The 17883-nt window shown below is 42.3% G+C and overlaps 1 protein-coding gene across 2 annotated transcripts in view; it reads right to left on the minus strand.

Moving 5' to 3' along the window:
• ascc3 (activating signal cointegrator 1 complex subunit 3) overlaps positions 1-17883 on the minus strand; it is a 203325-nt gene that overhangs the window by 70957 nt on the left and 114485 nt on the right. For both annotated transcript variants that reach the window (XM_022750817.1, XM_022750825.1), the window contains exons 15-24: positions 10950-11141; positions 9738-9962; positions 8675-8794; positions 8132-8296; positions 6918-7004; positions 6528-6704; positions 4271-4496; positions 3264-3418; positions 1027-1125; positions 376-544 (exon numbers count right to left, since the gene is read on the minus strand). In XM_022750817.1, coding sequence (XP_022606538.1) covers positions 376-544; positions 1027-1125; positions 3264-3418; positions 4271-4496; positions 6528-6704; positions 6918-7004; positions 8132-8296; positions 8675-8794; positions 9738-9962; positions 10950-11141 — 1615 coding nt within the window. The remainder of the gene's footprint in view (positions 1-375; positions 545-1026; positions 1126-3263; positions 3419-4270; positions 4497-6527; positions 6705-6917; positions 7005-8131; positions 8297-8674; positions 8795-9737; positions 9963-10949; positions 11142-17883) is intronic.

Genomic DNA, 17883 nt, shown 5'->3' on the forward strand with positions numbered 1-17883 from the left:
ACCCTTGAAGGGACCCGGCGCCAAGCTGAGGAACCACTGGACTAAACGAGTACTAGTCCTTAACTGTATATGAAGTAGTTAAAAGCAGCTCCACCTCGACCAGCTACAACAGTGAAATGGTGCAGAAACATTATTTACTGCAGTAATGATATTTTTACTTTTGGTATCACATTTTGTTAATAATACTTCTGTACTTATAATATTGTTATAAAATTATTGTACTATTGGTAGTTTTACTTGGAGCAGGAAGTCGTCAGTCTGGCTGCATCTAACAGCTGGATATATTAGATTAAGTTCACTGACTGTTGGTGGTGCTGTACCTGACAAACAGACTTACTGTCACAATCTGTGTGTTTGAGTGTGGAGTGTGTGTACCGGTGTGTGGGGGGTGTCTCTCAGGTAAGATGAGGTTCTGGAAGTTGATGATGCAGACAGACTCGGCCCCGAGCCAGCGGTCTGACACTGCCTTGATGTAGTACTGAGAGGGCAACGGCTCAAAGATCGGGATGGTGAACACTACGTGCTGAGGCTCTACTGTCACCACCTGGAAGGAGGGACACACACATGCACGCACGCACGCACGCATGCACGCACGCACACACACACACACACACACACACACACAGTTACATACAGGAAACATGGTCACAGTCTCTCCTTCCTGAGTTGCAGTGCTGAATAATGGCCAGAAGTGTTTTGCAGAACATTATGATGTCACAGTGAAGTTGACCTTTGACCTTTTGGATATAAAATGTCTTCATCTTTTTAAGCTTATAGACATTTGAGTTAAATTGTCTCATAATTAGCATGTGAATTCTTGAGTTATGGCCAAAAACATGTTTTGTGAGCTCATCACAGTGACCTTGACCTTTGGCCTTCAGCCACCAAAATCTAATCAGTACATCTTTGAGTCCAAGTGAACGCTTGTACCAAATTTGAAGAATTACTGAGATCACATTAACCAGAACTGGACAGACGGACAACCTGGGAGCATTATGTCCCTGTCCTGGAGAAATGATGACTGACCTGTTTCTTCTGCAGGAGGAAGTACTCAGAGTGGTAGATGTGATCATTGATGGGATCCTCCACCCACAACCACCAGGGCTCACCCACTGACCCATGGACCTGAAGCGGAGAGAAAGGACATTCTAATTCATTTCAATCAGTTCTTCACATCACATTCAACAGGCACTTCAGACACAAAATATAGAACACATATGTGTGTATATGTGCATGTACACACATAAGTGGTCTATATTTTGAAAATGAATAAATAAGAATACAGTGTATGTTTATATACATAATACTGTATATTCTTATTTATTCATTTTTTTTAAATGTTTTACTAGTTTTCATAAACTTGTGATGATTGTAGATGGTGGTGATTTTTCAATTGCATCTGATTTTCATTTCAAAGTATTAAAGTACAACTAACAACTAGTAAACAAACTGGGAGAGATCATTCTGGTGTGACACCCATCATCATGCTGACATTCTGACCCGTGAGCACTCAGTAGTCATGACTCCATTATTATGAGTACTCAGTAACTCATGAGTTAGACCACATTTTAATCTCAAGCATTTAGTATTTTCCACAGAATACTCAAAATACCAGCCTTCAGAATCCACTGCCAGGTTCATGTTGGAATAAAGAAGAGTTGTGGCACTTTGTATCACAGTGTGAGTGTGGTCTGTTTCCTGGGTGCCATCAGAGAGGCGACTCATGTGTCAGTACATGTGTCCTGGCTCTGCAGCCAGATCACAGCTAAGCCAGCCAGTGTTCCATTACCACTCTCCCATGATTGGAGCATGCATCGCTAATCGGACATAAACATTCATCTTCATATGCAGCTCCGCTACAATGAGCTTCCTGTTCTGCTCAGATTCCATGACAAACACCGGACTAAGCTTCCCATGATCCCCTCTGGTCTGCCTGCCCACTGAGGTGGAACATTCTGGTGAGGTCTGGAGGCATCCTGGCTCTCAGGGACAGATGGAGATTCCATGGCTTTAAGAGTAACAAGGTAGGAGGAGCAGCTCTTTTCCTCATTGTGAGAACGTGACCATGGCTGCACTGTTGTGTCATTCAGGAGTCTTGGTGTGTGTGTGTGTGTGTGTGTGTGGGGGGGGGGGGGGGGGGGGGCTGCTCGACAGACAGGAGGAGGAGAGAAATGCTAACTCTCCAGGAGGGTTGATGGTTGTGTGTCCCAAAGGTCAAATTTATGATCACTTGAAAATAAAATGAAGTGGTAAACATTTCCCACACCCTCAGGCACCGTGTCTTCAAATGTGGCTCTGAAAAGTGTGTAGCTTCTTCCTTCACGGAGGGCAGCAGCTGTAGTCATTCAGCTTAATCCACCTTTCCACTGCCGCTCTGCGTGCTATACTCGTTCCAAACAATCATTGCCTCGCCCGTAAATCTCTAAACACGCTGCCACTGGTCGAGGTTTGGAGCAATAAGGAGGCAACAGCACCTTAGTGAAGTTACATACAGCTGTGGTGTGTTTGATGTGGTGGCTTTCAGTGCAGGTTTTCCATGGATTGTTTGACATGCTTGACATGTTGTTCTGTGCCTCAGAGTGGTCATTTAAACTAACTTTATAATAACCCAGTATTTGTTATCAGGTCAGGTTGGGACCTATACACTCTGACATAAAAAACCTTGTTACTGTAGATTTGTTTACACATATAGCAGGTCAATGATCCCATCTTACATCTACCACTGGTCTTATATTGGAAGCATTGATCACTGTTTTAAAGAGCAGTGGTGATGTTATACACAGCTCCCTGAGTTTTGCTCCTTTTGTATGTGACAGAACATTCAGACTGACACCAGTGAGACGTCCACTGCTTGTTCAGATTTAAACTGCGGACCGCTGGGTCAGCTCAAAGCGGGCCTGCTTACAAAAGCAGTATCCTGCTGCATGCCACGGTGGTGTCCTGAGTTTCCTACCTGATGTATTTAAATATTTTTATTTTCATTTATTCAGTTTGTATTTAAATGCAATTTTAATGTTTCTATTTCTAATGTATGTCTGTCCATGGCTCTGTCTAGCACTTTGAATTGCCTTGTGTCTGACTGGTGCTGTAGAAATAAACATGACCTGCCTAATACATGATGTTTGTTGTCGTGCCAAACAGAAGGTCTGAAATCTTGACTTTTCCAAACAGCTTTGGTTTAAACTGTGAGCTGTGAGTTTCAAGCTATTTCCAATATGAAGAGAAGCAGACAGAGGCAGTAACTTTATAGCACACATATTTACCTGGTCATTCCAGCGAAAGTCAGGTGTGACAAGGAGCCGGACGCGTAGGACGGTGCGTGTGATTGGCTGGATGCTGGCCTCCATTGTTATGGCGGGGATCTGATGGACACACTGTTTGACTGTTAAGCCGATGTTGACATGGTGCAGCATGTGACCTGTGAACAATACACCTGGCATGAACATGTGTGTGGACCGGTGCACAGGACACTTGTGAAGCTGTTGTTTCTTCTTCTTCTTCTTTTTAACAAAAATAAAAAGCACTGACAGCACCTCCTACAAAATTTCAAAATCTTGGTGCAGGTTTTTCCATTTACATACGTTGCACTTCAATGGTTCAATAAAGACACAAAAGATTATAATTGTTTGTGTGATATCAGCTTAGGGACACCGTACCTGTCTACATTTAGATGGAGATCAGATCACTTCTCATGATCATTTAATGAAGAAAACCAGGTCATTCCAAAGGCCTCACATACTTATTATTCTGCCACTCTACTGCTCTGAGTTTCTATTTTTAATAAAAACACTGTTTTCATACATTTAAAAAATTCTAATCGCTTTGACATTGCTGTTCTTTCAGTTGTTGTTAAGCTACTGTCAATGAAGACAGACACTCCCTGCAGTTGCACAATGAAAAAACATCAGAGTAGAACAGAATCAGTCAGTCAGTCAGAATCAGTGTGGTATTAATAATGCTGTGGAAATGTACATTATCCTTAATGTATCAAGGTAAACATGGAGGTAGTGTTGATTTTGCATCAACAGCATTAATGGCAAAAAAAAGGAGCAAACAAGAAAACAGGGAAAATTCATACAAAAACATGATAAATATATTTTAAAAAAAACAACAATATGAGCCATTTCCAAATAAAGGAACTGGTTTCTTGCTGCAGTTGAGGTACAACAGTCAATGCTGAGAATTTATAACATATTTAAAATTTGTCATTTGGGTGTTTATACCTGGATTTGAATGTGGTTTAGAGTAAAGTCTGAACACATGTACGCACCAATCTCATCCTTCCTCATTTCCTTCAGTTTGTCCACACTGAGCTTCTTCTCCTCCAGGCGGTTCAGCACAACATGACTCAGGTTGGGGAACTGGCGAAGAGGGTGGGCAAAGCCCCACAGCCGCTTGTCAATCACCTTACAGAGGGTGAGAAGGCGGTAGGTCATGGCTGGCCACCGCTTCCTCAGAGCGATCTCAAATAAAGCCCTGATGATCCGAGCAGCGTTCTGTGACAAGCAAGAGAAGAAGAAAAAAGGAAATCAGCATCAGCCCCAGAACAACACAAATTACCGCTGCACTTTTGGACGGATTACTTCCACTTTCCCAAGACAGCAATAGTTTTAACTTGTTGAAGTGACTTGCAGCAGCTGGATGGTACAACATCTGTATTCTGTTGATTAATTATGTGATCATGAATGTCTGGCTGGGTTCAGACGTCCATGTCTGGCCACAACTGTGCACTGATGGATTACTCCTGTCATGGGGGAGAGGTCAGGTGGCCAGACTGTGATTCATTTGGTCAGGTGTTAATGTGACCTGACTATCTAGTGACGTCTGCACTGCAGTAACTGCAGTTACTACAACTGCATTACCAAGAAACACTTCAACAGAGCTCCAGCTGCTTCAGCACTACCACTCTGATGTCCACAGCCAGACTCTTAATATCACTATCAGCACACTTCACAGCAGCTCTTCCTTTGTATCCAGTGTATAAGCTCCTAAAAGTCTCTCACCACAGTAACACCTAGAGTAACAACATAACTATTTTTGACTGCAACAACGGGGCCATTCCTATAAACCTGAATGTCCATTTCACATTAAAAGTCAGTGTTTCACCAACGCTAACCCTGACACGAGACGTCAGGGAAGGGCTGGGGCTGAGACGTTCAGGAGGCTTTTACCAGCAGCTGAATTATCCTCCTCTCCACAACAAACACACCAGGGGATTCAAACCAGTAGAAACACCCAGAAAGCAGTTTGACTTGAACAATCGGAGATTCACCGACGCTCTTCAGTGACGCAGGACAGGACGTCTCCAGCAGCTGGGAGCTGAGCTGTCTAACATTTCCTCAGCTTGTTTCTCTGAGAACTTCAGATCAGGACACCAGATCCAACTTTTCTTCAACTGCTTTATACATAGTGTTTTGAATGTGGACATAGAGAGGTTCTGTCAGCTGTTACGACTCTTCTGACAAATGAAATGATCTCAGGTTTCACCGTGTGCTGATGTTCAGGTCCAGTTTCTTGTTCGGGGGTATTAAACTTCACCCCAGGTGCTTCTGCCGTACCTCTTTGTTTTTACTGTTCTGTGCTCAAGCAGCAGAAGCTGTACAACAGTTTACTGTTAAACAACTGCTAAAGCCATTAGTCTGTGAGAGTGTTTCTCACTTTGTGGTTGTAACAGTGACTTTAAACCTTCATTCCTCCACTTAAGTTTCCATAACAGACTGTCCAGCAGACACATCTGAAATGAGTCCTACTAGTCCTATTATTCAAGCATTTAGCCACATGGAGTCAGTAACAGAGGGAAATATAGAACAACTGGAGATGAGCACAGCTGGGAGAAGCATTCGATTTGAATCAGAGTCTTATTGTTGTATTTAAAAGCAGAATTGACTCCACACAAAAGAAAACACTAAGCAACAAATGTGGCAAGAGGAGGAGGAGTACATGCTGCAGCAGGATTTGACAAAGCTCTATTAAAAAGAACAAATCATTTTATGTTTATGTACACAGATTAACAGAATAATGATCATTTAATGATAAAAATGTTCTAGTTACAGCCTCTAAAATGAGAAAGTTAAGTTGATATCTTCAGTTTTTGGACCAAACAAGCTGCTGGAGTATGTCAGCATGGGCTTTAGGAAATGGGCGTGTTTCCACTGTTTTCTGAACTTCTATAAACCAAACAATTACTCAGTAAATAACTCATATTAATCAGCAATGGAAACAGTGTTTAACAGCCAAATCCCAAAGTATCTCTGTGTATCCAAAACTCAAAACAAAACCAAATCAAACACAAAGTGGCTCATTTGGTTTGTCCAGTATTTGCCCTGCAGCCTGTTACCCAGGGCTATTAACAGTATGCAGTGTAAATGGATAAGACACATCAGCTGGAAACTTAATTTCCAACTGCTACAGTGACCTAATTCATTTGATAAATTATGATATTATAATCATATGTGTCATTTGATGGTTTGCTTTCCTCAATATTGGTATATATTATGGTGACGTGTGTGTTGTTCCTTCTGCCTCACCTGTGCCACATACGACAGGTCTGAGATGAGCGAGAAGCTGTCCACCTCCCCTCGACCGATGTACGTCTGCAGCAGGATGTTGACCTTGCCGTAGCCGTTCTCCACGCCGCCCGCAGCCGGCAGCTCGCAGCAGTTAGACAGCAACTGGTCCAGCTCCTCCATCTCCTCATCACGAACCTCCAAACACACGGCACCAACAGAACACGCTCATATTTTCATGTGCTAATGGAGTTTTCGGTGGATAAGAGTGTGGGCAGACCTCCGGTGTGGACGTAATAAAGAACCAGATGAGGTTTATAATGATCACTCTAAATTTAAACCATCATTTGGATTACAAATGGAAACACTTTCACTGAAGTGTCGGCGGTTGTAGTTGTGACGACCTCTCACCTTCAGCTGTTCAAACTCCTCGGCCTTGGACACGATACTGAGGATATCCGCGTCTGTCCGCTGAGAGTTGAAGAGTTCATTGAATGTCTTCACAGATAGAGAAAACAGATAAGAGAAAAAAGAGAGCTGAACAACAGTGAATCAGTTTCTTTAATCTGTGAGGTTAAAATAACATAAGACATGATAGACGCATCTGCAAAATATTGATCTTTGATTTAAAAGTACAGGAGACTAAAAAAATATGAATTACACATTTGTTAACTGTGTTTGTGGTGTGGTCATCAGCTCTTAAAAATGATCAATTCAATTCTGTGAATAGATTTGAACTCTGTGAACTGCTCCTTTATTGTTGTCTTTATATCTTGGCTCAGACTCTGGGCCCAATCCGGCAGTAATCAACCACACTGAGAGAAACATCCGCAGATGACACACTGCCCCCCCCCCACCACCCCCCACCCAGCTGTAGAGGAACTTGATTGTAAGTGAGTAAGAACAAGACATTTTTCCAGCAGTATGAATTTCTTCACAACAAAACAAACGTAGCTGCTGAACAGTTTAGTGCGGGAGGAGCATTAGCATTAGCTCTTCCAACTTTATGAAACTCAGCAGCAAATCAAATGTGTGATATATTAGAGACACACATTTCTCATGTGTAACACCAAACAGTTTGCCTGCGCTTCAAATAAACTAGTCCCGCTTTCTCTCTGACACAAACACGCAGAGCTTGTTCTGTCGTTACAGGCGCTGTGTTTGATAAATGGGACACAGCCGGCCTCTCAGTCCCACCACTGACTCACTAAAAGGTTTTTTATTGGGTTAAACCTGGTGAAACTCTTTGATGTTTCTAACGTGGTGGTTTTCATTTGAACCTTTATCTATATTTAAACATCCGTCTAACACTGATGTTTTAATGTGTCTGTTTTGTTTTTAGAATATTTGATTTGCTTGCTGTCTGTTTTGAACCATGTGTTGTCTTTAATTGTAAAGTGTATTGGGATCATGCTGCGTTGGTGACTGATTAATTGATTGATAGATATGATGAAGTTGTGTTCAGGGAGGAACTGCTGTGGCACACGATACCTCAGATATGACAGCTGACAGTTGTCACATCTATCCTTTGTTTGGCAAATAAACAGTCAAATATTCCACTGATCTCACACCCCAGGTGGAAAGGCCAACAGTGATGTGGTGAAACCCACACACTCACACTCTACCTCGATGGTGTTGTATCTGATGTAGAAGTGGCTGGCAGTCCTGCCGAGGTCAGTGGAGGCGAAGTAGCCGGTGCGCTCCTCGAAGCGGATCATCCTGGCCTTATCCAGCTTCCTCCCAGACTCCACCACCAGCTCCTTCCTGTACAGCTCCAGGGAGGGATCCATCTGAAACGGTTTCAGTGTTTGATTTGAAACCACCCACAGTGCATTCACACACTATTCAGACCACTTCACTGTTTTAACATTTTGTTATGCTGCAGCCTGAAATCATTTAAATCCATTTTTCCCTCATCAGTCTACACTCATTGCCCCATAATGACACAGTCTCAGACAGCACTTGTTAATCTATAAAAACAAAAAGACAAAATATCAGAATATCACACTTCACATTCTCCTTCTATGTAGGAAAAACTGAAAATATCTGAAATGTTCCATATGAATTGCTCAACCAGTCACAGTGAAGTTTAGACTGAAGTTAGATTTTTACCATTTTATTATTTTAATTGTTACTGACGTACTTCATCATACTCGTCGATCACTTACCTGGTAAGCCTTGTGGTTGATGCCGTATACCAGAGGGTTGGCCCTCATGCGAACATAGAAGTAAGTATAACTTAGCCACTTCACTGCCTCCTCCACATTGGTGACCGTCCCCAGGGCGACCTGAAACAGCAGTCACCACAAGAAACAGTCAAACTGTCATTGGTCTCTGCCTCCATCTAGTGGACTCTGGAGGAAACTGCAGCCTCAACACAAACAGTCAGGTCTGTCTGTTTCTGTCTCCTTCCATCAACACTGTCAGACTGTGGATCACAATGCATGTTAACCCCTTCTCAGCTCAAACACATATGAAAATGAACACAAAGCAGACGGACAGAAGTTAAGTGTGAAGACTTGTTCGTTTTCATCCAAATGGAATAAAGATTACAGTTTGGTGATTTTTCACTAATGGACCAACAAATGTAATGATGTGTTTCATCATGAAGCCTCCACCAAAGTTTCTATGACATACCTTTCTTTCCTAACCTTGTTATTTTCATGACTTTAATTCATGATATTTATTATTTTTTTTGTCTTCTTAATGTTTTCTTTGTGGTGTCAGCATATTTCAGTCAACTAGCACTGAATGAATGCACTAAAAATAATCATGAGACGAGGTGATTCCTGCTTTTTTTGTTGCCATGGGAGCAGCACTTTCTTTTTTTTTTAACCTTAATTTTATTTGGGAGAAAAGGCATTAAAGTTATCATGAATCAGTTCAAATACCTTAGTACGTAACATGATGAGGTGTTGAAATCTGTCTTACACAAAGATGTCAAAGCAGATTTCTCACTCAACAGCAATAAAAAAATAATAACAGACAAATGCAGACATCCACACAGGTGAAATATTACGCAGGGATTTATAATCATTAAGTTCCCTCCTACATCACACAGGATGATGAAATCTTCGTCACTTCCTGACACAGCAGGAAAATACATCTGTAACCCTTCCTCTTCTTTGTCTTTCAGAAAAGACAGAAGGAAATTTTGCATCTAGAATTGAAAGAATAATGACATTGCAAAAACATATTAGTCCTGACCAAAGGACGTGTGTAGAGACTGACCTCAGCGTTGAGGTTGTCGGCCAGGCTGTCCAGGAACTGACTCTCGATGGGGTTCTGCTGCGTGAGCAGGGTCAGGTAATGACTCAGCTTATCATGGGTGGTAATGATGGTCCCCTCCCCGTACTTGTCAAACTGGGGACGACCTGCACGGCCGAAAATCTGCATGACATCCAGGATGCCCAGGTCCACCAGGGTGCCGCGCTTGGCATCGTAGATTTGAGTTCCCTGTGACAGACACGAGACAGAAGCAGATCCAGAGGACCGGAAACATGTATTATTATTATTATTATTATTATTATTTTATACTTCAAAACTACAACGAAAAAAGCAGCTTGTTCAAAATGTGCTCAGAATGACCACATGACAAATGGTATTTCCCTGCACTGCAACAACAACAGGAGAGTTCAATATTTAATACTGTTAATAATTTACAGCCAAATGTGAGTGTAATGAGATCCAGGCAAAATTTCATGTCATTAAAACAAATCCCTATTCAATGTTCAGTTTTAAAAATCATAAATGTACTATGGAAACTAATGCTATGGTAACAGTGCCGTATGTAGGGTAAAGGCTATTGTCATAGATAAGACTGTGCATTTAATGTTATGGTTGTTAACATGTTAGTTCACATATCGTTTCCTCTGTGGGCTTCATCACATCTGATGCAACTTTAAACAAATTCAATTAACAGTTTTTGTTTTCAACAGATTTAACAATTCCAATTTTTAAATTTTTGATTTAGCATTTCAATACTGACCTTACTCTTTGGTAAACAGAAATTTATTAACAATTAAAACACATCAGTGAGCCACACTGTTGCACTGTGTGACATGTTCTTTCATCAACACATGCCACATGTAGTTTATTTTGCCTCACTGACACACACACACACCGTCCTGTGGTTTGTTAAAAACTACAGTGACCAGCTGTTTCAGGAAATGACTGCATCTTTTTAAAGAAAACTAAACTGGATATTTGTGAGCTGCTTAAAGATTTACATCCTCATTAGGAACTAAATGAAGGAGCCACTTTAAGGTCTTTGACTTTTAAATTCCTATTTTGTTCCAGTGGTGAGTATCAACAAAGAAACCACAGAGTCATTGAAACCTGTGGGATCGCTGAAAGTCTAAAAGTCTGGTCATCCATCCTTGTTTACAGATAACAAGCAAGAAAGAAAGAAACCAAGAGGCAAAACAAAGAAACTGTAAGGACCTTGATAATAACTGCATGGGCCGGCAGGTTCACTCCCCAGGCCAGGGTGGCAGTACAGACCAGCACCTTGAGGTGGCCTTTGGAGAACATGCTCTCCATCAAGCTGCGGTCAGACCGCAGCATGCCAGCATGGTGGATCCCAAAGCCTTCTGGGAACATCTCCTTCATCTGCTTGTTTCTGGAGCGCTGGATCTGAAATAGGTGGGAAGAGAGGTTAGTTTAAAAAAAGGAAAGAAGAGTGCTGGAGGGAATGAAAGGGGAGAAAAACGAGCACTGAGTGAGTTTCTGGGTGTCAAAGACGGGAAGTGAGCCCAGATCCATTATCACGTTGGACTGCACAACGAGAAACAGGAGGAGGGGAGAAACTGACCTGAGTCATAACTGCTGTTTTTTTCCAGAATAACAGCAACAATAGGAACAACCTGGAATAAAATGCACTCTGCAAGAACAGGACAAAGTGCATATGGCTATGGTACGGTCGAATAAACAGTCGTCTGACAGAATCTTAACAAACATTTTGGTCTCTGGTATCACCAGCCTATTAACATGGATTCTAATAACCTGCACAGGTGTGCCCTGGCTGTAGATTCAGACAGTGTGTGCAGCTCAGAGACCACACACACACCGTCAGGCAGATTGAGATGTCTGCTGGTAACTGACAGCGGAGCTGTGACCTGGCTGGGCTCGAGGGGAGTCCTCATCACAGGGCTTTATCTCTCTCTCTGGGTATCTAAATGGAGGTCAGTGCCCGGCAGGCCTCTCCACCACAAAGAGAAAGCCCATTACTGCCATCAGCTTTCTGTCTCACACACACTGACTGGATGTTTGGATTTGTATGAAAACCTTGTGTATAAAGGTGAAGGACTGAGACTTTCAGTATACAACTGTGCAGCAGCAGCAGCAGCATGTCTTCTGCTGTTTGACAGAAAACCAGATAAAATGTCATGCAAGTGCATCGTAATGTTCAAATCTGGATTTAAAATGATAAACAATTAAAAGCCTGCGTTAACTGCCTGATTTCATATAATCTTCCATTTTAATTCATGCAGCAGGTCCTGAACCAAGACTTGGCTTTAGAAACTTATTGTCCCTCCTGGCACCTCTATCAACAGGATGACGGCGTTTGTCGGCGCCTCAAAACTGTTCCAAACGACAATCACCAAAATGACCTGTGAGCCACTCCAGTGCTGTGGTTAAAGCCCGGGTACGTTCAGGCACAAACACTAATTGAGGTGCTCTGAGGTTTTGTGGCTCATAACATCCTGACAGACAAGACTCACTCAGCAGACAGAGGTCTTTGTAGGTTCAATGTAAAAACAGGTTATAAACTGATGGTTTCATTGTTCTTGGGAGGACAGTCTCTGTCATCTTGCTTTACTTGAGTATGACGCCTTTTTTATAATAAGGCTTTTCCCTCTTCCTTTTGGCTAATTGAATAATTCATTAAATAATTAATAATAATAGTTTGACCTACACTGCAGCCCTTGTTGCTACTGATTTCCACTATTGCTTGGTGGGGTTGAACCTACCAACTTCGAAAAACAATTTACATTTACAATTTACATTTGGCCTGTGATGACTCCAACGACTCTAACGACTATTGTTACAACAGCCAGTAGCACTAACAAACCCGCATCGATGGCCTTGATAACGACCCCACAGAGGTTGAATACCTGGGTCTGAATCAGGGTCAGGACAGGAGTGCCTTTTAAACAGTCAAGATGCTGCAAATGCAACATTTCATTCCAGCTGAATTGGTTCGATTTTGAACTAGAATGTGCATTTTGATAAAAAATGCATGTGATTGCTGCAGCTCCTGCAGCTCACTCGCAGCTGCAGCAGACTCAGCTCGTGCAGCTAGCTTGCATTTGCAGAAGCTGGTAGCTGCTGAGGTTTGCAGTATTCATTTCTGTGAGGCAGTTGTTGTTTCTTTGCCATACTGCCCCCTAGTGGCGAAACCCAACGAAAATCTGTAGTCCTGTTTGTGGTGAAACTTGTAAGAAGGATGTAGGAAAGGGAGTCAAAAGTATGTTTTGCATATAATTCACAAAATCTTCATGACACTTATCCACAGTATCATCCACTGAATCCATAGACACCAGTTCTTTGTTCTTGCTGTTGCTGTTGCCCAGAAATCAAACAAAACATTTTGTATTGTTTGTTAGCTGATTTCTCACCACATGGCAGCGCTATTGCTACCATTTTTATAGAGCTGAAGTACAGGAAAGCTGCTCACCACGTTTTAGTGTTGTAGCTTTTATAATTCATTCCCCATTCAAAAAAAAAAAAAAAAATCTTTTAAAAAATTCATATAGAATCAGCTGTTACATATTTTGTAGTTTCTTAGCCATGTTTCTAGCTTCAAGAGTGAAGGACTAGTATTGTGCCAAAAAACATATGGAAGAAAAAGGAATAATAAAGATCGAGGGTCTTAATAGTGTGATTGCTCTTTTTGGTATTTCTGTATGTAAGACTCGTTGGCATCTTCTTCACAGATCCACTATAATCCCTCTTTACTTCACAAGTGATTAGGAAGCGTATTTGTTGTGCTGTTACCCCTCCACTTCTACTTCCACGCTTTGAGCTGTGATTTATTCAGATGACAGTCCCATAAAAATGATGCAATAGAACAAAAAGCAACCCTGCTCTGCTGTCTAAAGCCATATATGTATGAAAATCAGGGCGAACTGTGGCCTGGTGAGAGTCCTCAGGGCCAGGTTGTGCTCTGTGCTGCTGAAATCCATGTGAGACAGGGAAAGTAGGTAATTGAAATGCTACGGCTGAGGCTTTGCTTTGAGGTGTCAGAGTGTGTTACAGCCATGCTTCCAGCCTCTAATCTAAGGTGAGTTAGCGCTGATGTCTGCTGTGCCATGGCTGTATCTGAGATGGCAGCGACCTAAGCTCCTGATCAGGTCCCATTAGGCCCTGCCGCTCGCTGCTGCTGCTGCTGCAGAGCTCACTCTGTCCACAGACAGCCAGCTGCCAGCTCCACTTACTGTCTATCAAGGCTGTGACTACAGAAAGGACATCAGCTAACACCAGAGCTGCTTGTCAAAACCTCTCTGAGGCGCACTAAACACAGCTAGGTGCAACCAACTGGTTTTACATTTCTGACGATTTTATTTGAACATTCATATCCCTGATCCTTTGAGAAACAGTGCACAGGAGTGAAGCTAAAGCGTTTACACAAACGAGGAAGCCTCAGTATTTCTGAGCAGAGCTTCAAAGCTGAGATTTCAAAGTGTAACATCACACCGAAAACGTGGCAATCATACCTCGGCTCTGTGGCAAAGAGCGGGGGATGGATGGCCTCTGTCTCACAACGCCACCACCAACACTGACTCTCACGAGCACCAAAACTCTTCATTCACTTTGTTAAATTGACACAGGGTGGCTAATTGTTGTTCATTCGCTGGCCCTTGACAGTCATGACGCTCGGTGCTCAAAGAGGCCGGCTGTTAACGCTAGATAGGCGGGAGAGAGTGGGAGGATGAGTTTCCACTCACACCCACTCTACTCCATTGTTTCCATCACAATCTGCCTCTTTCTCCTCATATCCTGTTCTGTTTTAGCTCCATCTACCAAACCTACAGCTTCACAGATCCAACCGTCTCCCGTTCTTATGAGAAATAAATGTGGGAGATTTTTGGTCGTTCTTGAATCTTCAGCCATCTTTGATGACGCTGTTGTTGTAAACAGATTAAACTCCAACTGACTTACTTCATCAGTATTTAACGGTCTGCTCCAGTCATGACGGAGCCACAATGGTCTTTCATATTGTTGTGGTGCTAAAAACAGCTGATTTTATATACATTTAGTTTGCTGTAATATCATTTACTGCTGTCAATTCCCTCTGCTGAATTCATGTTTGATAAGGTTCATTCATTACTTGTATGTCCATTCTCTCTTCCCATATTTTCTGCCTCTAAATAACAACGCCTTCAGGTAAATATTACATAAACCCACACACGTCCTTTTTCTCTGCACTGTTTTTTTTTCTTCTTTTTTACCTGTGCTAAACTTCAGCAGGCAGGATGCAGCCTTTAGTCAATATTGGAAAATGCTATTTAAATGGTTAACGCCTAAAAAGGAGCTACAAATATCCCCCGACCCCCCAACGTCCACGAGACACTCCAGTGTTGCGCCCGGTCTCCAGAGATGATCTACTACCACTGAAGTCAGCGTCCACAGGAAAGGTAAGCAGATTGTCTCACACGTGTGTCTCCTCTCTGCTGTTTTCGGTGCAGGTGTATTTTGCTCGAGTCTCTGAAGCGTGAAATTCACTTTTGTATTGTCAACTAGTTTGAAAAGCAAAAAAAGAAATTGTCAAAACATCTCTAAACAACGTTGAAAGTGTGTCTGCTGAACACCAAACTGCTTTTAAGGCGTTCTGCTTTTTGAATGCGTAAAGAAGACATTTAAACTGTCACAGAGACGAGAAGCAGCCGAGGTGAAAACAGAGAATAACCAAGCTGCATCAGTGAAAATCCAGACTGAAAGTCTAAATAAAGTTTAACACACTAGTAATACATGAAGCACCAATGGAGGTCATATTTTTTGCATGAGTGTATTGTTATGTGTTGATTGTCCTTCACTATATGATGGCAGTCCTTTGTTCCTGAACATGGTGGGTGGCACAGAGGAACACTTCTCTCTCCACTCAGCTGTTTTAATGCTGATTAAGAAGCAATTAAAGAGGAAAATCGACTTGCTGCGCATTACCATGATAACATGTGAGGCCGCTCCCTGAAGCTATGACACTGCAGATGAGCTGGAACACCAGAATAGGCAGAGTGGATGGAGAGGTGCTCAGTCTTCCTCATTCTGTCCCGCTACTTCACAAAGCCCTGCTTCTATTTACGGCAGCCATTGTTTGTGAAAGGTGCGTTTGTCGCTCCGCTGTGTCATTCCACTTTCTACCAGCCTTTGAGCTGTGGCTCACTGTTGTTGATCAGTGCGCTGGGGAGCTGGTGTGGCACACTGACATGTTGTCAAAGATCTGACACGATGAGAGGACGGGCAGCGGACAAGACTTGTAAAAATAGCACTAAATCAAGGCAAAGAGACGTTAATGAGCCTCCTCTGGTGAAGCTGTGGAGTCCCTGGAGGCTTCACCGTCACAGGCATCAGTGTGTCTACATCGCTGCGTCTTGTCAAACAAAAAGACATGAAAGCTGCACATCTAAAAAGCGTTTTCAGAGAAGACGTCCTCACAAGAAAAGTGAAGGTATATCAGCCTGCTCTCTCCCTCTGCCTTTACATATCACTAATTAATACTCCTTTCTTAAGTAATATGCATCCCTACAATTCTATAATAAGCATGCCGTGTCCTCCAATGACACTGTAAGTTAGTGCTACAGCTGTTACTGTCCAGCTCTGAAGAACCCACGATCGCTCTGCAATATCATCTGTGTAATGGACCCATGGGACCACAAGGTGTCTCTTAGGCTCCACAGTAAAGTACAGAGGACAGGCAGTCCTCTGGTACCAGCCGCACGGTCTCATCTCCGAAAGCTGGATATTAAAAAACACGAGAGACAGGGGGAGGAGAGGAGCAGAGGTGAAGAGAGGAGAGGGGAGAGGAAGGGAGGAAGGGAGGGGAAGGTGGAGGCTAGATTGTCAGAGTTGGAGCAAATGAAAGTCAAACGGGCTTTTGAATACAACAACTCTGTGGGGAGAGCTGTAGGCACAGGCAACATACAGTAGGTTTTATTTTTTACTTTATTTCTTACATTTATAAAGAGATCATAAACATTTATAGCCTCATTCATATCTACAGATGTAGCTGTTTCAATACCTCATTCCTAAACCGATGAACAACAACTAAGCGTCAAAACTCTGCACACGCCTGTCTACTACACTGTTTCATCATCCAGTCAAATGCAGACAAGAGAGGACAGGACACTATACTGAACAATTTGCCTTTTTTTTACTTTTCAAATGAATTAAATATAAATTACCCAGCATCCACTAGTTCCAGTTTCTCCGTTATGAGAAGTTTCTGCTCCGTCTCATTGACAGTAAACTGAATCTTTGGGTTTCAGACTGTTGGCTGGAGAAAACACGAATGGGAAGTCGTCGCCTTCAGATTTAGGACATTATTCACTATTCTCTCACATTTTATTAATGAGTTATTAATTTTATTTTTGGCAAATGAGCGGTTCTGAAAATAATAGCTAGCTGCACTCGTATTTGCGAGGGTTGTCTTCTTTTGAGATTTTTGTTTCTGGTGATTTCAGTTTTTGCCTCTTCAAACATTCAGGTCGTTAAACATGAGGCAAACAATTAACATTAAAATGTGTAATTTAAAATGCACCACAAACAGATTGGCTCCTTGTGGGGAGACAGTGCTGTGCTACCAGTTCATTTTCAGTAATCACACTATAATTACTGTAAAAGTCGTCTTACATTCATTACACTGGAATTTGACCCAGACTACTACTAGCCATTAGTTACATTAATCACACTCCAGTATGTCAAGCAGGGAATCCAAAGTGTGGGATGATTTCTAGAGGCTAAAGGACGACCCCAATTAACGTGACATTCAAACTTTGCAGACAAATATTCATCGACCTCAAACATGGCTTATCATTTGAAACATGTAAGTAGCCTAACGTTGGTCTCTTAGCATGGCTGCTCGCTCTAACGTTCTCCTCGCTGGTTGTTCTGAACATTCAGTCATTACGTCTTTTGCCGGTGTCATTAACAGGCTGTCCTAACGAATGCTAATCTTAATAGAAGAAGTAGCCAGACATGCATCGTTCTCTTCTGATGGGGGGTATTCAATGTTTCAGGTGCCATTTATATTTTTTTTGCCCCTGGCTCTCAGATACCTTTAGTCCACCACTGGTTCTGTGTTTTACTTATGGCTCCGGGTTTGTGCTGACCACAACAGCTGACCTTAAGCACATTCACCCCCGACACTCAGTAGTAC

The sequence above is a fragment of the Seriola dumerili genome, unplaced genomic scaffold (genome assembly GCF_002260705.1).
Source record: "Seriola dumerili isolate Sdu_G_001 unplaced genomic scaffold, Sdu_1.0 BDQW01000016.1, whole genome shotgun sequence".
Taxonomy (NCBI): domain Eukaryota; kingdom Metazoa; phylum Chordata; class Actinopteri; order Carangiformes; family Carangidae; genus Seriola; species Seriola dumerili.